Raw genomic sequence first — 22,869 nt, 5'->3', positions numbered from 1 at the left:
GAAAATGGTCTTGCGTATCATGACTCAGAAATTCCCCGTCACGTTAAAACTGTACACAAAGGGAAGCTCTCATTGCTGAAGCTGCTTGTCACTTGATCCTGTCAAATTAGATAGTTGCTACGGCTGTTATCATCGCCAGTTGTTGTCCTCAACCGTTTTGCATGTTTGTTTTCATACGGATCGCATCACTTCAATGACCTTCAAATGCATTGGTTTTGATAGACAAGAAAGTATCTGATTCATCGGCTAAAATTCATTCCATCATGTCCTGAATTTCCGTATATGGCAAAAAGGAAAATTATAAAAGAGATCCACCGCAGCTCTGTTCACAGAAGCTGCCTTCTTCTACCAACAGCCCTCCATCTGTGTAGGATTCTAGCAGATAGAACTGCAGTTTACGCTATGGAATTCAGTCCATTATTAGAAGGATGCTATTCTAAATCCATCCAATAGCTTTTCCCAGCAGCTACTGTTTTTAAGCCTGTTTATTTTACTTTTGTGATAAAAATTTGGAATATCGTATTCCACAAGCATTACACAGCTCTTTCGGGCCACGGGGGCCCTTTCGCCATTCAGGTGATTCGGTTGTTTGACAGTTGGCGCAGATTCGCTGTACTCCATACCTGTTGTCATTGTTGGTACTCGTTCCCTTCTGCTAAAATGGAAAGGAGTTCATTGTGGTTACTTTCATCACATTCGCCATAAAAGTAGTGATACAAGCTTAAAAACGTTTACCCTTTTTCGTTGGCATGTTCGAGTGTTTGGCTTGTTATAATTTGATATTTTATCTCTGAGACGCTCGTTTAAACTTTGTAATTTGTGCAGCTCATATTGCCAACTCGTACCTCTGGTCGTTTCTAACTCTGCAAAAAAGTTTTCATGTTTTGCATTATTAGTAGGATAGGCAATCATCGCCAACTTGGTCGTCGATATTTCGTTGTTCGTAGTCATGCCACCATTACCGGCCGTCGAGTCTTGTAATTGGACGTGCATTAAAATAAATGAAGCTTGAAGTCTACCTTCAACATCCGTCGAGTTGTTACTTAACGCGTCTCCTCGACAGAAAGTACTTGTCACAGGCACATAGTTCCCTTTCGCATTCAGGAATGTATGCGATAGCCTTACGGCTTCCTGCTCTCGGCCTGCCATAGTATCGTATTGTATCCATTCCAATGCCTTTCGGACATCAACTATTTCGGAGGTATCAACATATTGAAAAACAGATTCTTGCTCTAGTGACGATGGTGAATAACCAACTACTTTCTCACATCCTTTTGTCACATACAAATATAGACCTGCTACCGAAAGCTTGGCCCAAAATTCTTCTTTTTTCTTGTGGGTTGTTGGTTGTTGCAGCATCAATGCTTTCTTTGCCAGCGCGTACACTGATATCTGTCTCCCTGATAGAATCAAACATTTTCTGCTCCTGCTTTGATCCATATGGACCTGTCCAAAGCATTCCATCCAGATAAATCCGGAAAATTTTCTGCGGACACGAAATAAGAGGGAGATGTTTCTGTCTGGATATGCTGTGGATTCTTTGATCTCACGCATGACGGGGACGATATCGGACGGATGACAAATGGTACTAAGGGACTGATTTAGTAGTTCTGCCGGTTCGTATTCGAGTAAAGAGTAGCTGGCATTAGACACATATAAAAAGGTTCCTTTGAGTGATATTACATGTATCAAATCGCAGCTTTCTTCGAGTAAAAGATGGTTCCATTCTTTCTGTACCGTATCAGCATCCATTTCTGCTGTTGTTGCTGTTGATGTGTGCGGCAGTAGATTGATACTACTCGGAACATGCTGTTGCTGTATGAGCAAGCTGTTATTACTAGAGCCGATGCTTATTTTTCCAGTTGGCAATTCTTGGAAATAAGTATCTACTACGTCACGCATGCCCTGAGTAACATTGCTATATTGTTGGTTTCCTGGAACAGGAAATCCGTAAGTCAGTCTGGCAAATATCAAATGTAAAACATTTTTTTCTTTTGTAACAAACCCTACTTGGGGATGGATAGTCAGCAAAATGTACTGGCAGGCTATAATTCATGACGTAGGTCCCATCTACGTTGATAGGCAATTCATCTTATCAGTAATGCTGAACCTATGCTGATTCAATAAAGTTTTTTGCTTGCTTACTCTGCATTCTTTCTAAAATGGCATTGGGTTGCTCTACTAAATCCACTTGAAGCCCAACATAATACTCGATCTTCCCAAAGGCGTCCAGAAGAGGCACAATCGTAATCAAATTGACAAAAGGCTGAACATGGACACTTAATGACGTAGAGCTCGTTTATTGGCTTCATCAAAAATAAACATGTTCCTAGTACTTACGTGTCCACCTTTTCGGTAGTTAATAATGCTTGCTTGATGCTCTTTTCCTTGATTCAGTTGTGATTTCACATAAAATACTGCTTCATTATCTGTATGTTGCCTTCTGGAACCACATGTTACCTGGCCATCAGGGCTCTGTAAAAAGCGGCAATTTCTACCAACAATTTCACTGTTTGTATAACCTGTCAATCGTTCAAACGCCGGCGAAGAATATACGACAGGCTGATCAAATGCATTCGCATCAGATACAACAAAAGAACAAGATAAATCCACGGGTCCCAATTGAATTTGTGGGTTTGACCTATTCCCGGGCAATGTTAATTATCTGTTGAGTGATATGTTATATTTTATGCAGCAGTTAGAGTCACTTTTTTTTGTGTGTGTGGGGTGTGAAAATTACGAAACCTTTGGGTAAGTCGAACAAGTATATTTATCATGTCAAAACCCGTACTTGAATAGACGCCTGTTAAAGCAGCTGTATCCTGCCCTTGTTGCTGCTGTTTATGACCTTTCATAGGGTTCATTGTCTTTTAGTAGTTTGAATAAACTGGGAAAATAAAAAAGAAAAGCAAAAATTTGAATTTTCACAATTAGGATTTTTCCATGAACGGTCGTGTTCACATCATTCTTTTGATGTTGCTGAGAATGGGCCCTTCCTATTCGCTGATCCATAGCGCCTTTATTAAAGAATGATCAGATCAATATCACTTACATTCGAAAAAAACCAGCAATCATAGATAAACTGCAAACATGTATAGTAGCATTTTATTGTGCATTGTGCAAAATACGAACTTGACACTTTAGGAGTTGCGTATTCCATAAGGAGGTGGGTCGGATTGCGAGAGATTAATTAGAATACATGATTGTTAATGGTAAATAAATATGTAATAATTATATGAGAGAAGGCGGAGGTGTGGAAGGGGTATCTAGGACAAGTTTGAAATATTGATATAATATCTTGTTGACTTGTTTAAATGGTTTAGGCTTTCTACTTCTACAAGTGAGGCTTGTCTTGAGGAATATACCATGCCATTTGACTTTCTTTGGGTGTGAAACCGCACTTTTCATAAAATGGAATGTTATTGACATTACAATCCAAAATGACTTTATAACAGCCATTGACTTGTCCAATATACTTCAGTGCTTCTATGACGCGAAGACCCAATTTTTTGCCTTGATGCGAGGCATCAACAGCAATATCTTCAATATGACCCACACAACCATTGAAGTGAACAAATTTGTGCTCAATCAAGATGGTACCAGTAGCAGCAATACGGTTTGTCTTCTCGTCAGTAATGGTGATGGTAAAATAAGTATCATTGTGTTTTTTCATAAATTGGAATTGGCTGTTCCAGCTCTCTCTCGTATGTTGACCCACTTCAGTCAAGACGGATAGCACGTCAAGATACCCTCTGTCATAGTCCATGGATCGAAGAGGATACAATCGGTAACCTTCGTGTAGATTGGCTTGCACTTCCGGTGAAAGATATTTGCTACCGTCAAACAAGGCTTCTTCAAAAAAAGGTGTGGAGCAAGCAATGGTATTGGCGGAAATTGTATAAAGTTCAGCGGATTTTGTAGTGATGATAGTCATGTTGTTCTTGCTGGGATAGTGGGTGATTCGATCTCTCAAGAATTCAAAAACGGATGAAGAAGTTAGCCAAAGTAGCGACAGAATGGTGAATAAGAATTGTTGGGTGAAAAATAGACAGGAAATGTTTGTTTGAAAAGCGAAGTGGCCCTATTTATATACGAAAAATCCATGTCTAAGTCATTAAATGATACATGATGTTAAAATGCTGGTTTATTTTAGCATTCCGCGGAAGACATTCGGTTGATTAAAGTAACTCGTTAATGGCTGTGAATGCCACTTTATTTGTTCCGAGGAAGAGGTCATTTTGCAATTTTAGCTGTCTGTTTTAAAAATAGATCCGTGCGATCCCTACAGCCATTTCCGAGGACTTGCGACATTCAACTTGCCCATCTCAAAATAGATTTAGCAGAAAGGCCAACAGGAGTCCATACTGCGTGCTTGCGTATCCATCATTGCTCCTCAATCATAATATTGGCTTATGAAATAGCTAATGTAGCAAGGGTAGGGAGGAACTAGTAACAAAGGCTCTCATCAAGTGGACTTATTGGCTTATGTTTTAGGTTCATTTAATCGAAAAGTATCGTTTACAAAAATAAACTATGCAAAATTGAAAGATTGAACAGTTAACTTAAGCAGGATTAGAGTTTTCAATCGGGCAATTTTTATCAGTAACAGTTCATAAGTGGAAACGTGCCTCCAAAAGAAGTTACGTATGTATGTATCTGTCAAATTCAGACCATTATCATGTAGTTTGCATAAAATATAGTTTGTATCAGACCAAAGTAGACTGTATGCACGACTGTAGTTGCATATTTTGTTTGTGGTAATCGTTACCTTCTCAAACGCATCGGCTGCTTTTGAAGAAATCTCTAAGGAAGAATAATAAATATCCCAATATTCACTGGAGCAATTATTATTATGGTGTCGACTTGGAGGCCATTGATGAAAAGAGTATACACTGAGAATAAAATGAACTGAGCTCTTCCTACTTCAAGCAGATGTTGGTAGAAGGAGCACATATGCGCAATAGTTGATCCTAACAGCCATGGTTTTCATATTGAGAAATGCAACTTACTCGCACTTATGAAACCAAAAGGTGGCAATTATGCTAGATATACTTTTATTCCACCCTTCGAATTGAGATTAACCAACTAAAACAAAAAGTTCATTTGAGATCCATGCATACTTTATCTAATATGTAAAATATAAATTTTGCATACTGGCAATATCTAAACGTAATCTACGGGACAAAATCAGAGATGTCTCGTTTTTAGTGGAAGAACATATTGACGAAAATAAAACCCCTCATACTAGCAACCTAATAGAAAAATTGACTGAAATTCATGGCAGGGAAAGATCCATGACAATTCTAAAGGGGTTGTTAGAAACTCTGAGATTCAGTGTCTTGTGTTTGCAAATTATCGATAGTAAGACAGTGCTATTTCCTTTGACGTTGGGCTTGCATCATATAATCATTTTGAAATCCGTCTTTTCAAACCTTAGGCAATTCTACTATGTCCAACTTTCTTTCGCAACTTAGAGGGCCTGTAAAATATGCATTATGAAAAGCGCTTTCTATAAAATACAGACAAGGAGGCATTGTTTTCTTATCAAGCAAGAGTTGCAATAAACAGTTTTTATCAATTCCTATTTTAAACGTGAATAGGGCAGACTGTATACAATTTGGATAATGGGAAAAGGAGTGATCATAAATTACAGGGAGTTTGTTTGCCTTTTTTTAAATTATGAAACCCTTCAAAGCTATCTATGTTGACAGAAAGATTTCTGAGCGAAGCATTTAATTTTCAGATCAAAGTGGGAGCGGGATGTCTGAACTGGCTATTTTGATCGGTAGAACAGGCTGCTTTTTCTGATAGTACGCGCCGTATGTAACTGTCTTATATAATGTAACCGCCTAAATAGACCTGCTTCATATGCTTAGTTGCTATGCAGAGTCAACAATCCTACATATTCAAGAAAAGCCAACAAGAATGAAACATCGAAGAACATACATATTGTTTTCTTACCGACGACCGCTGCTGTTGTATTGCATGAAATCCGTTTAAATGCCGCCATAGGAAAAAAAACGCTGAGGGCCCAACCTATTTATGCGAGTAATTCCAAGGTCAGCTTCTTTACAACATGTGTACACTGATCATAATTGAAAGGAGAACAATAAAACAAGTCTGAAGAGATAATCAAGATTCAAGTTGACGCTAACATATTGTCTGTCTTCAAAGGTTGCATTAAATGAACATACTATATCTGTGCTTCCCTTGGTTTCATAACAGCATGTGTAAGTTCATTCTAAGGAAACAAGTGAGATATTCATGGTTGCTACGATTACTTTTGTTGTCTAAAGATGACTACTACTCAAACGAATGAGTATGTTACTACGATATTGATTGATTTCGGTAAAGTCATACCACCATTAGGTGTTACAGTTTCCAATTCACTCTGCAGAGGAATGGAGGAGAATAAAATTGTTGCCCCCCTCTCTTTTCAGTTTTCCTTTTCGTCTTTTAAATTCGTTTCTTGTCACAGTATCTTTCCTTCTCGCTACAGCGTGTATCTAAGAAACACTTACTTTGTTCTCCCCTAATAAGATAAGATTTAACAATAAGGACGACGACAACCCAATTGAGAACATGACTACATCCGTTAGTCCTTCAAATCAAAGCAGCAACGACAGCAAGTCTTTGAAATGCAGCAGAGATTCCCTCCATACTGCTGTTGGCATTTGTTTTATGGATAAACTACCCGACGAACTCTTATTACAAACGTTCACATACTTCACTCACAACGTTAAGCAACTCAGCAGGCTCGAACGAGTATGCAAGCGATTTAACATGTAATTGATCAAGTTATGGATTACTCCACAGACAATCTGAGAAGAAGAAGAAGAGAGAGCAAGAAAAAGACAGAGAGAGAGTAAAAAGTATATTTAGTAGCTAACGATTTTTGTTTATACTACTTTTAGAATTGCTAAGGATCAAAAGCTATGGTATTTTGTCTTCAAATATAAGTATCCTACATGGTCGAAGAATGTATTTTACTCGATCGACCTTATTAATTGGAGAGATTATGTGATACACTTGATAAAACAGCAAGAATCAACAAAACAGTTTTCATTCAAATTTATAAATGAAGAAGAACAAAGAGAGGTGAAAGAAGAAAATAAGAGGGCAGTGGAATTACAAAGAGAACCTAATAGAAAGCGAAAATTCCAATGGCTTATGGAAGCCAACAACGAACAAAATATGGTAGTAGTAGAAGAAGAGGATATCCCAGATAGAGTGAGACCAAGGCCTCTTTTAAGAAGAACGTTTACTGAAGGGGATATTCTTGCCCCAGATGTCAGAAGAACTAGAGCAAGAATCACAGCACACAGCGACAATAACCATTTGCATGATAATGTGCACCATGTTAGTACTAGTTCTTTGAGACCGTTGTCTCACACTGATATTCACAGCAATATGCAAGATTCTAACAGCTCTTGGAGACCATTTGATCACGCCGGTGATTCAGATGAAGAATCATTCCCTTATACTTCCTCCAGTCCACCATTGCCTCAGACTGAACTTCATGACAAAACACCGTTCTGGATACAAGATCCACTTGTGGTAGATATTGATCGTGTGACAAAAACCGGTGTTGTAGCGACAGGAAAGCATCGTAAACGGGATCACCAATCTGAGCATATGATATTATTTTGGGCTTACCCGTCTTGGAAACTAATCAGAAAATTTGAACTGGAACTCGTACCAAATACACATTCATGTCAAATCATTGGCATCCAATCAGTGACATTACACAATAACCAAAAGGTTAGATTGTTTTCTATTGCAGTAGGTATACCTTTGGATAATCCGCTAAGTGAGCAACAAGAAGATAGAGTGGACATATGGAACTCGCTATTTATATATCAATTGAATGATGATGGCTCAACGGAATGCTTGGCTCATATTAAAGTTTCTGATGTGTTTCTGGGAAGAGAAGTTTTTCTATTCTCTGAAGCATCTTGGGGACAATTAAACGACGAAAATATAATTGGTGATAAACATGGTGGCAGCGGCATCATGTCTACAGCTTCAACAACCTCAACTACTTCAAAGGTCAAAGACTGGCTGAAAATCATATCACCTGAACATATCGATTATGATCCTAATTATACCATATTCGTCTTAGCAATGGGACCTGTGTATCAGAGAATTACTGGTTGTATACAGCTTGCCAAATTTGATATTCGCTCTAGCTATCGAGAAGAAGTATTAGATCCAGCAAGAGTGCCCTGTGTATGGGACAGACATAAGCGCGAATTAGTGCCTATGAAAGAAGTCAGTATGTTTCAGTTTTATCAATGTACTTCACAGCGAGACCGATTTGGGAATCCAATGGCGACCACTCAAGGCAACAGTACTAGCAGTAGTAGCACCAATGACAGCCGATCGTCTTCTTGTGATCGACCTATATCTATTATGAAAAGAATTCTCTTGGGACGATCCGTCAGCTGCATGATACACTTCAAATACCCACCACAGTTAAATCACTTAATCTGTACAGGTTCCTATGACGACGACGAATTGTCAGTTTATGACTGGCGATTTGGGTTGAAAGTCGGTTCCTTGCCTTGGAAAATAGCGACTCCGCCAACAGGAGTTGATAATGAAGTTGAATCTGCAGCAATGAATAATGAGAATAACATTAACAATGATGACTTACGCACAGCAGCAGCAAGAGCAGAAGCAGCCCTTGATGCTCAAGGATTAAATGTCGTCATTGAAAACGATGACGTTCGGCAACCGTTGCGTGGAGCTGACTTTACTATGCACGAAATAGAACAATTGTTAGGGGGAAATCTAAGAGATTTAGTAGCTAATGCTGCACGGAATGAAACCAACGAAGATAATATGATTATTGAGGGGCTAGAAAGGGAAGAAGACCAGCAACAAGAAGTACAAGAAGGAGACGAAGGTATTGTAACGGATCAGGTAGATGCCAGACCTTGGGGTCTGGAGTCTACATTTGTTATACCTGCTTATTGGTCTTCAAGTGATACTGCAACATCTTCATTGGCAGATCATGGATTAAGGTTGATTGCTGTTGGAGATACTCGAAATGAAGGACCTAGAAGCAAACTCGAAATCAAAATCTGGGATATATCGTATTTATTGAATGTAAAGTGGGATCCTTTAGCAGAAGACCACGCCGAGCAAAGATCGACACAGGATGACCAGCAATGCAATAACATAGCCGAAACAGAAACGAAAGATGTAGAGGCAGACGATATGAAAGGCTTGCCAGAGCACGTAAAATTGGGAATACTCCATCGATTTCCATGGTGGCCGAGAAGAACAAAAGAACTTTCTAGATTAGCGATTCACATGATTAAAAGTGAGTTGCCTAAAACTTCTTTCGCTTCACCATTCAATCCACAACTATCAATGGAAAAAGAACAAAATGAAGCTAAAAGCTTCAAGTTGCCTTACTCACCCGTCAATGAAGATCAATCTATGCTACTATGTCATACTTTTGATAAGGATGAGCAGCAAGAAGAAAGCCATCAGCAACGAACCACTTTATTTCCTCCTGCTTCTACTGATACGGTTGATGTTACCGATACTTTCAATGCGGATAACCGTGCAGGGAATATTCCTGTAAGATATACTGCTTATAACGTTCTATATACGTCTTTATTCTTGCTGACGGAAGACGGTAAAGTGACGGTGATGGATATCGAAACCGGGGAAATCACAGGCACTGTAAATAACGTTGCGGAGGGAGCTTCTTCACCAGATGGTAGTAGGAGCGGGCTCAATGAAATTCACGGTATTGACGTGAATGTTATAGGTGGAAAAGAAGTTGTCGTAACAAGTAAAGAGGGTATATTGAGAGGCATGGTTTGAAGATCATGATGCACTTCCTCTTTTAAATATCCATTATTTATTCATATCCATTTTAAATATACATATACTATGGATATGTATATCTTTATACCATTCATTTTGTACATAGTATATCGCCGTCAATTGTGATTCCCTAAACACACTTTTATAAGCAAATCTTTAACGGCTCGTTAGAATTTCCGCTTACGCAGAATTTACTAAAGGAAAACGTAAACATTGAAAAGACAGTTTGACGTAAAAAAGGTGAAAAATCTGGTTTTGCTCGTTTCTATATAACGTTAAAGCATATGGATTACAATTTTGTGCTAATTGCTTTTAAAAGTTCAAAGCGTTCATTTATTATAATCATGTCAGCTACAGCTGGATTTCCCTTTTTGATGAGTAGTTAGTGAATCTTGAAAGAAATTGTGTCAGTTTCACAATTGTATAAGTCTTCTAAAATAAAATGAAATAAATCTCGCGGGCACATATGTTCTAGTAACTCTTCCCTTTTTTCTCTGTATCAATGGCGCAATTCGTTTATCCAATTAGCGGGCTATAAATCTCATCCACCTGTACTTCTCATGATTGATGGACAACTTACAATAGTTTTTAAAGAGTACATCTGTTTTGTTACGTAATGTTTAGCAGTGATTATCTTTAACGCCCATTGATTCTGGAAAAAATGAAAATTGTGGCGGAGGTGGAGGGGCAGCACCGTTTACATTTCTACCGTGCATTAAACATGGTAGCACGCAATTTGCGTTCTAGCATCGGCTATACCAACGCACTTTCTGGTGGCACGCAAATTGCGTGGTGGATTTGCGAGCATTATGCATTCTACCACGCAGATCTCATGCCAGCATGACTTTCATATATCTTTTTTTTTTTTTTTTTTTTTTTTCTACCATGAATAGTACACTGCTCTCAGTTAATCGGTGAGCCTCAATGACCTTCAACTGGAAAAAAGGCAGCAGATAAATTCACGAAAGACAAAAGTGATAGTTTAACTTAAAGCTTTTACGGGAAAGTGTATTGATTTGAGTACCGGGTGTATTGACAATAAATGCCATAAGGTATCGTCTTTTATTATATCATGTTTAAAATGGAGGCTATGTTTCCTGCAATTGACTTTCGCGGCACTTTAGAGAAGGCCAAAGAAGGTGCCCTTTTTTTTTTATGAAGTAGGCTTTTCCCCCTTTTACATTGCGATGCTGCTATAATAAATAATACGCACAGGCATACATTCTACAATACTGTTCTTCCGAAAAAATTTGCTCACATAGGGAAATGTTCTTAGCTAATTCTTTCTTTGCTTTCCTTCTCCTGCTCAATTGCTCGAAAGACGTAAATGACTCGCATCATCCTTTCATTCTTACCTGTTGATAAAAGCTGTAGTGTATGTGATTGAAATCATAGGTGATCATTATAACGATAATGCGTTTTTTCAAGCTTCTGCTATTGATTCTTAAATAACATAGTTACTCAAATTCAACAAGGTTGTAGGTTTTTTTGTTAAACAACGATTTGCAACTGCAAAACTCAAGGAAAAAGAAGGAAAGATAATTTACGTTTATGCATGGCAGAGTTTTAGTGCTTCATGTATATTATTGAGGTGTTGTGTAAATGCTGCCCTACTTTTTTAGATTACAGTAGCTAATTGAAGGTATTTATCCCTAAGACCTTGAGTTGCTGATGAGTTGATGAGTTTATTAAAGATGTGTTACAAAGTTATGAAACTATTATGGTCCTTTGGTACTTATTAGGATGCCTTTTTCGATGGATTAGATAGCATTCTGTTTTAAATTAGAATAGTATAGCCAATAAAGTTTATGCTTAGCTTCCATAATGCATAGAATGAGCTTTTTTTTATAGAGCTGTTTATTTATATAGGAGGCGTAAAAAAAGCAAGGATATATGAAACTGTTGTACAGATGTAAAAGTCTATTTGTCTTTTGAGAAAAAGTGTGCATTTCTTCAACATCAGTAACTATCTCTTTTCTTAAGACAAAGAAGATGTTAAAAGTAAATTTGCATCTATTTTTTTCACAGTTATTGAAGCGCTACTACGACGACGCTACAGGTCTGCAAAACGACTTGCAAAAAGTAACTGCATTAATACCCAAAATTGGACGTTTTCGCCTTATCTTGTAACACAATCATCGAAAGAGCAAAGAAAAATTTTTTCTCTTCTTATGATGATGACCCCCTTAATTCACATGTAAACAAGAGCTAATAAGATGCAATATCAACAAAATGGAGACGGTGCAAATTCCTCCCTAAGAAAGAAAATACGCCTGTTTTTTTCTTATAAATAAGCTGATTTTTGCTCTTTTTTTTTCGTTTTCTTCTTTCTTTCTTCATCATCTCTTTTTTCAAACACTTCTTTTCAGCAATTTTTCAGTGTAAGTATTGGTTTTAACATTTACCTATTCGTTTATTATGTCCATTCAAATAAGTCTGATTACTGAAGTATCCTTCTTTTTATAATGGCTAGATACGGTGGGTTAGTTTTTTTTTTTTTTTTTTTTTTGTAGGTGCCGGTGCTTTTGGAAGTTCCCTCCATAAAACGGTAACTTAACCCACCTATTAATATCCCCACATGCAAACTGGGGCGGTGACGGCCGGGTGCCGGTGCTTTTGGAAGTTCCCTCCGTGAAACGGTAACCTAACCCACCTCTTACCCCCACAGGTAAACTGGGGGCGGCGACGGCCGGGTGCCGGTGCTTTTGGAAGTTCCTTGACCGGGAATGTAACTTATCCCACCTCTTTTTTCCCCACATGCAAACTGGGGCGGTGACGGCCGGGTGCCGGTGCTTTTGGAAGTTCCCTGACCGTGAATGTAACTTAACCCACCTATTAATATCCCCTCAGAACTGGGGCGGCGACGGCCGGGTGTGGGTGGCTATTTGACAAACCTACACGTGGTGCCACCTGTTAAGTCTTTATGCTTATAGTATAAGGATGAGCCAATATGTCAAACAATCTATAACTCATTTTACTAAATTAATAAAAACCGGATTTTGCCACTTTTATTTGTCTTTACAACGCATTGCTCAAGAATAAAAACCTGTCTTTTTTTCATTCGAAATTTTTTGTCTTTGTCTATAATTTGTTATAATGGGCCGTTTTTCTTGAAGCAGTTCAGCAGCAGAAAAAAAAAAAATAGAAAAATACCGTGCAGATGCCAGTTTTGAGTGATACGTGCACAATGTGTTGTTCAGATTTTCAATCGTTGTTAAGCTACGGAGAAGTCAAAAGTGGTCTTATGAAGCGAAATTAACCCTATGCTGTTGGAGGCATTGGTAGCTGATTATGCTAATGACAGCTACAGATGTCATAGAAATCGAGATTACCATATCGGTTGTTGATTGCAAAAAGCAGTTATATAGTGTTCTAAACTGCAACATTTGGCTTCTCTGATCTATCTCATGGTCGATATTATTCACTCTCTAGGATGCGTTCGTACATTCAAACGATACATGCGTATACTCAAGGAGATATTAGAAAATAGATACAAAAGAGACTGTAATGCTTAACAATTACATCGACTGGTTTTATTGAAGCCAAGTGTCCGATAAACCACTACCTCTCTATCGAGCAAGTGAGCAAATATCAGATATGGCGAATTTATATTGTCGTTCTCTAACGCCAATGGAAAACAATCCCATGGCCATGCCAACGCAAACGCCTAATTATGATCAATCAATTGCGGCAGCTTCCCGATTTCTGAGATATCTCCTACTACCGATCATAATTAACAGAACTGACAGCCCTTGCTAACTTTTTGATTATCGTTAAACGCAGTATATTTATTGTTTTCTCTGTCTTCTTCCGTACCTTCCGTAACTGTTATACCTGTGAATCATTTTCGAGGCATTATTGTATCTTTAGCAAAAGTAATGCATTATGCTTTCTGATCTTCTGTTGCAACTGATCTTCTCAGGTCATTTTTAATCATCACTAATACTTAATACTTTCCCAGTTTTGTTATTAAGAAGAAGTCTAACGAAATGAACATAGAACGAAGCGAAATGCCCATCTATCGGTAATCTCCTTACTCGATAAGCAACAAATAATATGCAAGCTGAGAATTGGAGTCAATTTGAAAGAATACTTCTATCCATTATATTATTATTATTAGATATTACTACTATAATTATTGTATTGCTTTACACTTTTTAAGAGAATAGTGATATTTACATTGTAAATGATCTTATATCTTCTGTTACATTTTTTTTACATCGATACAGATTTATCTACGTAGCTAAAGTTCTGAAAATGACTATTCACTGTATCTGCCAAGGGTGATTCAATATTGGGTGAACCAACTACCAACTCAGAAGTGAATATGGGGTCGAAGTTCTACAGGGAATAGATAGAAGCATTAGCCAACTAACACATACCTTTCTATTTATCAAATTGCATGCCCATACCTCTGCTGCCTCAGGATCGGTCTTGAAAAAAAAAAAAAAACCACAGAGTGTATTAATAACAAAAAGTCAAAGAAAAAAAACCCCTCTACGTTTGCTAGAACTTACTACAATTGGAATAATGGGTGGTGTTAATTCACGACGCTCTAAAGCATCCCAATCGATTGATCGAAAGAACCTATGCCGACGAATGGCATCTACTCGTTTTGGTTTTGCCCCAAGTCGTGCATTGGGATTTTTACGTAACAGTTTGGATAAAATGTCTTTGGCGTCTGGTGTTAAATAGTATGGCATAGGTATCTTTTTTGATAAAATGGAATCAATTGTTTTTTGGCGATTATTTGAATTGAAGGGAGGCTATTTTTTTAAAAAAAAAATTATCTTGAATTAGTCTTTTCTGTTGGTTTTAATTCTGACCATGATTGACTCGTATTCGATCAACTTACAGATCCTGTTAGCATATCATATAGTAAGATGCCGAGACTCCACCAGTCGACAGTAATATCATATTCCAATCCCATCAAAATCTCAGGCGCCATGTATTCAGCTGTGCCACAGATTGTGTTTGTTTTGCCGTCAATGGCAACTTTTGATAAACCAAAATCTGTCAAAACAACATGGCCTTCCAAGTCCAACAGACAGTTTTCTGGCTTCAAATCTCGATACACAATACCCAAAGAATGTAAATGATCTAACGCGGATACTAACTCTGCAGCATAAAAAATAGCCATAGGCTCTTCAAACATCCCCTCTATTACATTAAAAGTGTACGTTAGTGGTGCTCTTTCCAGTCTGCAAAAAACTGCTCCCTTTCTAATCTTCCTTGCACTATTTTTTCTTTACCATGATCTAAATGACGGAAGAGTTCACCCCCAACTGCATAATCCAAAATCATATGTAGCTCTATCGGTGTTTGGAATGCATAACATAATTTGACAATGAAAGGATGTCGAACTTCTTCCAAAATTTGTCGCTCTGTTTTGGCTTGTATCGCTTGTCTACCATGAACAACCAAAGAAGCCTTCTTTAACACTTTCATGGCGTATAATTCGCTACTCTTTTTATGTTTAACCAAGTACACCTTTCCAAATCTAAATCAATGCAATAAAAGCGAAATATATCGTTAGGATACTTTGTCTTAGCATGGCGAGTATATCTTCTACTTGCAATGCATTATTGCTCAACCGAGAGATCACCTTTACGATGTATAACTTACGCTCCTCTCCCCAAGACACAAATTGTTTGAAAGTCATCCCGATTCACTCGACGTTCCTTTGTTGATACTGTATAATCTTGGTCCAATAATACCTCCTGTTTGATTTTTTCATGCTCATGCCGTTTACGTGGTGTAGGTTCATCCGTGTCACTGTTATAATTGCTAGGAGGATTGGAGTCGATCTCCTGTTGATGTAAACGAAACTTTAATAACGAGTTTCCAATTCCAGAAGGTAATTCCGCCGGTGACGAGGAAGACAAATTGATATCCTCCAGCTTTTTCTTGAGTTGATAGATATCGTGTTCTTTAGTACTCATTCCTTAATAGGTGCTATTTTCAAGGAGAAAAATGTAATCGATATGACTATAGAAAAGAAGGAGATTGAGACATCAACAATATCATCAATCTCAGCAAAAAAAAAAAAAAGTAGAAAAAAAGCGGAGAAAAAAAAAACAATCATTAGATCTGCTTGTACATAGCACTTGCTGGCTTTGCTCCACATCTTTTACTTTTTTAATTGCGTGCCTGGATCTGCCTCTATGTTACCATAATCAGTAAAATGCCTTCCATTTGCTATTACTTCACTGGAACACTTGGTTGACAATAAAGGTTTTTCTGCATCCTTTCTCTACCAGTCATAACACTTGCTGTCTGGGCTGTTCCCATATACTGCTAGCTTGACGGCCAGATGACTAGTAAGAAACGGCTTCTTTACTGATGCCAGGTTCATTTACACACTTCAACTTCTTACTGCATTAGTTCAGTTAAGACGCAGTTGCATAAGCGCAGTCCATCCCAAGGTAATCGGTCCACTCCCGATAAAGCAGGTCTCAAGGACACAAAATAGGCATTTCAAGGCCAAGCCAACGACTTTTAGTGGATTTCTTGCTGTTACTTAGCTCAATACACGTGCTAGCGTATATAAATAGCAAAGTACGTGGATATCAATGACAAAATTTTAGTAGAAAAGGGACTTGAAGAGGCTTTGAGTTTCTATTATACGTTTTACCTCCTATTGTCATTCTTTTTCAATCCATATCTCAATAAGTAAATTCATTCTTCGCTCTTTTCAATTACAGAATAACTTCTAGAAACCCTATTTGTAAAAGAATTGCGATTTCACATTGAATAAATAGCGTATTCTACATTCATGTTGATGGAACCCGAAACCGCACCTTTGGACAAAACATTTCATTCCAACACAAGCATGATCGATACTGATGCTACAACTATGATCAGCACTATCAGTACAAACAGTACCACAAGAGAGGTTATAGAAACAACAACCTTAAACGAGCAATATGATAGTATCAGAAAGAAGCGTTACAGTCGATCGATTCATCTCCCTGTACAAACAGTCCCTTCACCACCCATCACACCGACTAGAGTGAAGAGTGAATATGAGCTGTCAACCATAAGTGACGAGAGCTACATTGCTGAAGGCAGGGAAGGTGAACATCAAAACAACAGCGATAGTGTGAGCATCCACCCTTCCTCATTGGGCCATTACATGGAGCATACTCTGACGAGTGCGTTCCCTACATCGCCAGTAACTCCTACTACGCCTACCAAGCCTCACAAGTTCCTTTTCAAAAGTTCAACAACGAAAACAAACAACAACCTTTTCGAGTCAAGCACAACCTCTTCTGCAATTGATTCCGACAACACAAGTTCACTGTTGAGTCATTCATATCGTTATAAAAATGATAGGAACAGATCAATTCCCTCTTTCAGGAAACTAAGCATGGCTTCAGCTTTTCCTGTAATTAAGGTTAGTAGTAAAAAGCTTTAAATGGAAAAGCTCCTATCTACGTGTACAATGATACTGTCCTCCCTGTAAAGGCTTACACATTTCATTGTTCTTGTTTTAGGAGCCTGCATTTGTAACAGCAAGAAGAGGATCTGCATTTTCAGCCATTTCGAACATTTCAAAAATTTCGACGAGTAACACAACCAATGCATTAAAAAACTTTGTGTCCCGATCATTAGGTACGGCGGCTGCTTCTCCTGCTGATGCTGCCGCTGTTGCTACTGCTACTACTGCTACAACAACTGTACAGAACAATGAAAAGAACCCCTCCGTCATAAAACCTACCGTAACTGTCAGTGCGCCATTAAAGCAATCTTTAGGTAGGGGTTATAATGGAATAGGTTTTCTATTTCTTCTTCGTTTCAAGAGACTCAAAATACCAACCCATGCTACTATTGACTCTTTCTAACTCTTTTCCATTCTTATCGCTTTACAAAAACGCATTCTTTACTTCAGTTCAAGTAGGATGCGCCAATGACACTCCTGCAAACAACAACGGTTCAAGTAGTATGATGTATGTTGATTGAGGCATTTTAATATTCATGTTGTATCACACGCAATTATTAACCCATATCTATTCTAATGCGGTTAGACCATCATTGCCTCCTGGTTTAAAAGATGATATCAGTTGCTTCGCCATCGATGGATTTGCCCAGAAATATTTTGCTACACATAAACGTGGCCTCTTCCGGCGAAAAGTACCTATGAGCGATATGCTTAAATGGTCAAAGGTAATTAATTGTATCTGTACGACGAACCGAGCGTAGTCTATATCATGTTTAAGAAACTGATCTTGATATGCGTTCAACAATTCCTGTTTCAGACTTCCATCAAACAGCCACTTATTATGATCAATAAGGATTTGAACAAAGATGCTCTTAAATGTTTCAAGTTGATTCAGGTCATTATGGGCGACAGAACGAAAAGCCGACACTCAGACAGGATAGAAGACATTCAACATGTACTCGAATGTGGTATATTAAAAGGACAAATGCGAGATGAAATTTATGTTCAGATCTGCAAACAACTTCAAGACAATCCTAAAAGGTAGTTATGGCCAAAGAGGCTTTCTTTTGATTTTCTTGCTCCAGTGTGTCATTCACGACTGACGATGAAAACAGTGATAGTATCCGTAAAGGGTGGGAGCTCTTGTGCATAGTTAGTATTACATTCCCTCCGTCGAAAAACCTTGAAGCTTATTTGAATGATTTCGTACAGCAACATCATCAGAACGAGCAACATCAGCTCAATGTATATAGTCAGTATATTTCTGCAAAATTGATAAAGATATGTTCAAAAGGCGCGAAAGGAAAGGTTTTGACAAGCGCAGAAATCATTCGAGCCAAAGAAGCCCCTTTCAAACCGTCTGTTTTCGGTGAATCACTTGACCTTATAATGCAATTACAACGTGAACGTGAACGTGAACGGGAACAAGAACAAGAACAAGATAGTAGTACTCGAAGACTTCAAATTCCCAAGCTGATTCCTTTTTTGACAAATGCTGTACTGGATATGAATGGCAAGTCTTCAAAAGGTATATTCCGTGTACCTGGAGATCCTGACGGTATTACAGAGCTGGTAACTATTCAATATACACTGTTTTGCAATAGGGGTTAAGAGAACCAACGCACTTTCTTCTATAGCGTGTACGTATTGAGAATGACATCTACGATACTGCAGATATAAAGGATCCTAATGTGCCTGCTGCTTTATTCAAATTTTGGTTGCGCGATCTGGCTGAACCTCTCATTCCTGCAGCTGACTATGCAGACTGCATCCAATTTGCCGAAGACCCAAAGACAGCTATTGGTATAATCAACCGTTTGCCAGACATTCACAGACGCATTGCTCTCGTTACTATTAGTTTTCTGCAGGTATACCGTAGACAACCTATTCATGATTTCTGCATGTTTCGCTCGTCTTCTTACACCTCTCCTTTGTTACATTTAGGAATTTGCAAAAGCTGAAGTTATACATTGTACCCTTATGAATGTGAATAACCTTGCCATGATATTTGCTCCCAACATTTTACGGTGTCCATCAGAGAGTCTAGCCACAGTGTTTGAGAACTCAAAACACGAACAGGCTTTTCTTCGGACTCTTATCAATCACTTGAAGGTGAACCTTCACGCTTGCATTTATGACGAAGATAGTAGCAAAGCCGTTGGTTCGTTATAACGTCGCGTCTGATCTGTAATAAAGCAGAAATTTTGCCTTTAATAATATAGCTGGAAAAGTTTTGTCTACGCTTTTATGATAAGAGAAATGGCCCAAATTTGTTACTCATGTTGACGTAAGAATTCATTTTTTTAACCATAATAAAGTTTGAAGTGTTTGGGTATTAAAATGTCATTCACACATTTGTGTTATACCAAACTTACACTGGCAGGACTTTCCCTTTATTAACACCTCCTAAAGCGATATGGTATTTTTCCCCATTTGCTGTAGGTGTCGTGAAGGAAGGCATCACTCCACGTAAATGGCTAATTTTATGCAAACAATCTGGTTGGGGCAGAAAAAGATTCTTGTTTCAAATGCATATGTGGCGATGAGAACAGGGGCCTTTTCTTTCTTTCTGTTCTGTGCAAAATGCCGTATTTCAGTTTCCGTAAGTCATCTTATTGGTTGAATCAGTAGCATATTAAAGATGTATAGGTTGTAGCTTTTTAACAAAAAAAAAAAAAAAAAAAAAAGCCATGAAATGACGTTAACGCTCTAGCCCATTTTTTCCCTTTTTCCTTTCAAATTTTTCAATTCTCTTTTTTCTTTTACTTTTTTATTTTCCACTTTACTACACATTTCTTCATTTTTCTATTACATATCTGTCATAAATAATGGCAAACGTGACAAATCGTTTCAACGTTCTTTTGAACGACGACGACACTGAAGTTGATAAGCTTGGTAATATCAAGCCTAAGGAGAAGAAGGACGACGATAATAAGAGAGCTCCTACTCGTAAGGAAGTTCGTAAGAGTGCCAATAACAGACTTGCTGGTAAAGTAACAGTGAAAAGACTTGCAAGATAGTAGCGCGTTTTTTCCATTTTTTTTTTGGGTTTGGTTTTGTTGCGTTTTTAAAAGGGGAGTAAAAGTCTCATCATTTCCCGCTTTTTCTTTTTCTGCATAAATCTTCTTAATAAAAAAAAAAATCAAGTCTCCCCACCATCAAGACGTGACCGTGGCCCACGCAGAAATGAAGCCAGTGAAGACGTTTCTGCCCCCGCTTCTGCTGAAAATGATAGAAGAGGCCCCAGACCCGAACGAGGTGGTCGTATGGAATATAACAACCGTGGTCGCCAATATGATCGTCACAGTGGTACTGGTATTATGTAAGTATATTATGAAAGAGGTGTTGTTGCTTTTACACGTTCTTTTACGAGTGAGCTCTGTATCTAATCACTTCACTGCATCACTGCATCTATATAGCGATAATGAAAAGAAGATTAGACAAGGTTGGGGTGAAGCTGGCACTGCTGAATTCCAAGGGTAAGCTATTTATTACTTTTTTTTTAGAACGGCAATCAATCAATGGCTTTGATAGTTTTCTCATTGAATTCTGCTCTTTACAGTGCACATGATACCTTAGACCCCAAAGACCCTGATGCACCTGAAGGCCGTCCTAGGCGTGATAATGAAGCCGATGATAATACAAAGACTCTGGATGAATATCTTGCAGAAAGGAAGTCTTCTTTCCGCCTTGAGCATGCTCGTAAGCCTAATGAAGGTTCTAACGATGCTGAATGGAAGGATGCTGTCCCTCTTCAAAAGGATGAAGATAACTACTTTGTAGGCAGCAAGGTAAGCATACTTGCTATTGGGAAAGATGTCACTCTTTAGCAATAAAATGTTAACGATGTCAATCTTATCTTGCTCTTCATAGGAAACTGAAGCCAAATTAAGAAATAAGGCCAAGAAGGAAAAGGTTCATTTGGAAATTGATCAACCAGCTTATCGTGGTAATGACCGTGGAGGTCGCGGTGGACGCGGTGGACGCGGTGGACGCGGACGTGATAACCGTAACAATGGCGGACGTAACAATCAAGGCTCTGTTAACTTGTCTGATGCCAATGCTTTCCCTACGTTAAGCAGTGCCTAATCACGAAGAAAAGCAATTAGGTGCTTCCTCTTGTCATGAAATTCATTTCTACCTCTTGGAAAAAAAACAATCCCTCCCCCTACAGAACTTGTAAAGTTATAAAAATGTATTAAAACTTGAATAAAAAGGATGATAAAAGTTTATAAACAAAAAAAAATAATAATATCCTCACTGCTCATAAGCTGACGCTGGAGTAGCTCTCTCTAAAACAACGCTACACTTACAACTGACCTCCAATCTTTAAGAAGTTACTGATTGAAGTAGAATGCTAAAGGTAGCTCAAAGGTATTGGTTAATACATCTGCATGTGTATCAAAGTTATAAAGGCTGTAAAGTGACCGACGTATCTTGAAATGGCGTTCAGACAAACTGGTGACTTACGAATACGTATTGACCATTTTAACCAATTCTGACTAGAAAAAGATACTAAGCTACAGATAAGCCTTTTAGTGCACCAAAATAAAATTGCTGTGTAAACGGCTATTTCTTGAAATTACTTTTCAGATACACGATATGATTAAACGCATTTTTATCCGACAACCAGAAATATGCCTTCAGATTCTTTCGCCGCTTCTCATTTCAAAAATGGGGTTGGAGCAGAGCCAGAGTACTATCTTCCTACGTCAAGTGTGTAAGTGCTTACAAGTTGTGGAGATAAAAGTCCATTATGGTCAAAAATAATCTGTTAATCGTTACCTATTACTTTATGTAAAAAGTCTGGTAACCGTTACCTTTCATATCACAGTGTAATATGAAGACTTTCCAAATTGGGGCCTAAAAACAAATAAGCTTCCGGGTCATTGTATCTTAAAATATCACCGCAACGACATTGAGGGCCTTTTGAATACCTGAACATAGCATAATACTCTTTCTGAATACATTACAACAAAAATTGTATAACCAGCAAATATAGCCATTGTAGTACGCTTGAATTTGTATGTTTTTAAACGATTATGGCATTATTTTGAGGTGATTATTTTTTTAACCTAAACTTGTTACGCGTTCACGCACAGAATTCAGAGAAGTTGTTATCTGGTATGCTATCTCAAGAAATGTTTGATGAAGCCAACAAAGCTATTTTGAATTTCTATGAGCCCAAATGCTTCTTTCGGTTACTAAAATCTTTCCTATTATAACCTAGTTACCTTTTTATTTGCAAAATAGGCATTAGTCTAATACTCAACGAGGAAATCATTCCTCTATATTTTCAGTCCACCATGTCATCTTGTTGTGACTAACCCAATAATTCACACTGTGCGTGAAGAAAATGTTAACATACGGTCCAATTGCCTGCCCATTTGTTTGCAACATTTTCATTTCAATATCCTAGTCATCCTGAGCGGAAGTCAGTGAGCTAAATGCTGTTAATATTGTTGCTCAGAAACGTGGTGGTGTAATGGTGGTTGTGGCTATAAAAATCCTTCGCTATGGTATTCTGCTTGCCTTTTGAAAGTAGAGTTCGGGAGGGTTATATTATTATTGCACGTCGCGCATTA

The 22,869-nt window shown here is 38.1% G+C and overlaps 7 protein-coding genes across 7 annotated transcripts; 4 read left to right on the top strand and 3 right to left on the bottom strand.

The window, feature by feature from the left end:
• Nucleotides 1-490: 490 nt before the first annotated feature.
• BDF20DRAFT_823702 (putative blue-light photoreceptor PCMADA3) lies at nt 491-2,855 on the bottom strand (the record flags this gene model as incomplete). Its single annotated transcript, XM_053077818.1, has 6 exons — nt 491-610; nt 718-1,889; nt 2,002-2,070; nt 2,146-2,266; nt 2,341-2,641; nt 2,746-2,855. 6 exons carry the CDS (start codon nt 2,853-2,855, stop codon nt 491-493), a joined length of 1,893 nt encoding a protein of 630 aa, XP_052933892.1.
• Nucleotides 2,856-3,334: 479 nt separating this feature from the next.
• BDF20DRAFT_906929 (acyl-CoA N-acyltransferase) lies at nt 3,335-5,279 on the bottom strand (the record flags this gene model as incomplete). The annotated part of the gene is made up of 2 exons (XM_053083321.1): nt 3,335-3,852; nt 5,270-5,279. The coding sequence occupies 2 exons, from the start codon at nt 5,277-5,279 to the stop codon at nt 3,335-3,337; spliced, it is 528 nt and encodes a 175-aa protein (XP_052933891.1).
• A 1,303-nt stretch (nt 5,280-6,582) lies between these two features.
• BDF20DRAFT_837194 (uncharacterized protein) lies at nt 6,583-9,840 on the top strand (the record flags this gene model as incomplete). The annotated part of the gene is made up of 2 exons (XM_053079023.1): nt 6,583-6,785; nt 6,915-9,840. 2 exons carry the CDS (start codon nt 6,583-6,585, stop codon nt 9,838-9,840), a joined length of 3,129 nt encoding a protein of 1,042 aa, XP_052933890.1.
• A 1,843-nt stretch (nt 9,841-11,683) lies between these two features.
• On the top strand, nt 11,684-12,186 carry BDF20DRAFT_881136 (uncharacterized protein). Its single transcript, XM_053081657.1, has 2 exons — nt 11,684-11,747; nt 11,846-12,186. The coding sequence occupies exons 1-2, from the start codon at nt 11,737-11,739 to the stop codon at nt 12,042-12,044; spliced, it is 210 nt and encodes a 69-aa protein (XP_052933889.1). The 5' UTR covers nt 11,684-11,736; the 3' UTR covers nt 12,045-12,186.
• Nucleotides 12,187-14,150: 1,964 nt separating this feature from the next.
• Nucleotides 14,151-15,785, bottom strand: BDF20DRAFT_823395 (kinase-like domain-containing protein; the record flags this gene model as incomplete). Its single annotated transcript, XM_053077786.1, has 5 exons — nt 14,151-14,276; nt 14,361-14,609; nt 14,699-15,003; nt 15,096-15,343; nt 15,469-15,785. The coding sequence occupies 5 exons, from the start codon at nt 15,783-15,785 to the stop codon at nt 14,151-14,153; spliced, it is 1,245 nt and encodes a 414-aa protein (XP_052933888.1).
• Nucleotides 15,786-16,618: 833 nt separating this feature from the next.
• Nucleotides 16,619-19,456, top strand: BDF20DRAFT_837192 (uncharacterized protein; the record flags this gene model as incomplete). The annotated part of the gene is made up of 8 exons (XM_053079022.1): nt 16,619-17,239; nt 17,340-17,598; nt 17,648-17,792; nt 17,871-18,009; nt 18,102-18,325; nt 18,370-18,856; nt 18,922-19,152; nt 19,229-19,456. The coding sequence occupies 8 exons, from the start codon at nt 16,619-16,621 to the stop codon at nt 19,454-19,456; spliced, it is 2,334 nt and encodes a 777-aa protein (XP_052933887.1).
• Nucleotides 19,457-20,009: 553 nt separating this feature from the next.
• On the top strand, nt 20,010-21,532 carry BDF20DRAFT_881106 (uncharacterized protein). The gene is made up of 5 exons (XM_053081656.1): nt 20,010-20,272; nt 20,432-20,606; nt 20,704-20,763; nt 20,847-21,075; nt 21,158-21,532. The coding sequence occupies exons 1-5, from the start codon at nt 20,113-20,115 to the stop codon at nt 21,371-21,373; spliced, it is 840 nt and encodes a 279-aa protein (XP_052933886.1). The 5' UTR covers nt 20,010-20,112; the 3' UTR covers nt 21,374-21,532.
• The last annotated feature ends 1,337 nt before the right edge of the window (nt 21,533-22,869 follow it).

Source organism: Mycotypha africana, assembly GCF_025528875.1.
Source record: "Mycotypha africana strain NRRL 2978 chromosome Unknown BDF20scaffold_8, whole genome shotgun sequence".
Lineage (NCBI taxonomy): Eukaryota > Fungi > Mucoromycota > Mucoromycetes > Mucorales > Mycotyphaceae > Mycotypha > Mycotypha africana.
This window is presented reverse-complemented; position numbering and strand designations above follow the sequence as displayed.

Excerpts from the sequence above, each read along its gene's own strand:
- BDF20DRAFT_881106 (XM_053081656.1), top strand. The coding sequence starts at position 20,113 with ATGGCAAACGTGACAAATCGTTTCAACGTTCTTTTGAACGACGACGAC. Across the intron at positions 20,607-20,703 it reads CACAGTGGTACTGGTATTAT|CGATAATGAAAAGAAGATTA; the intron begins GTAAGTATATTA and ends GCATCTATATAG. Across the intron at positions 20,764-20,846 it reads GGCACTGCTGAATTCCAAGG|TGCACATGATACCTTAGACC; the intron begins GTAAGCTATTTA and ends TGCTCTTTACAG.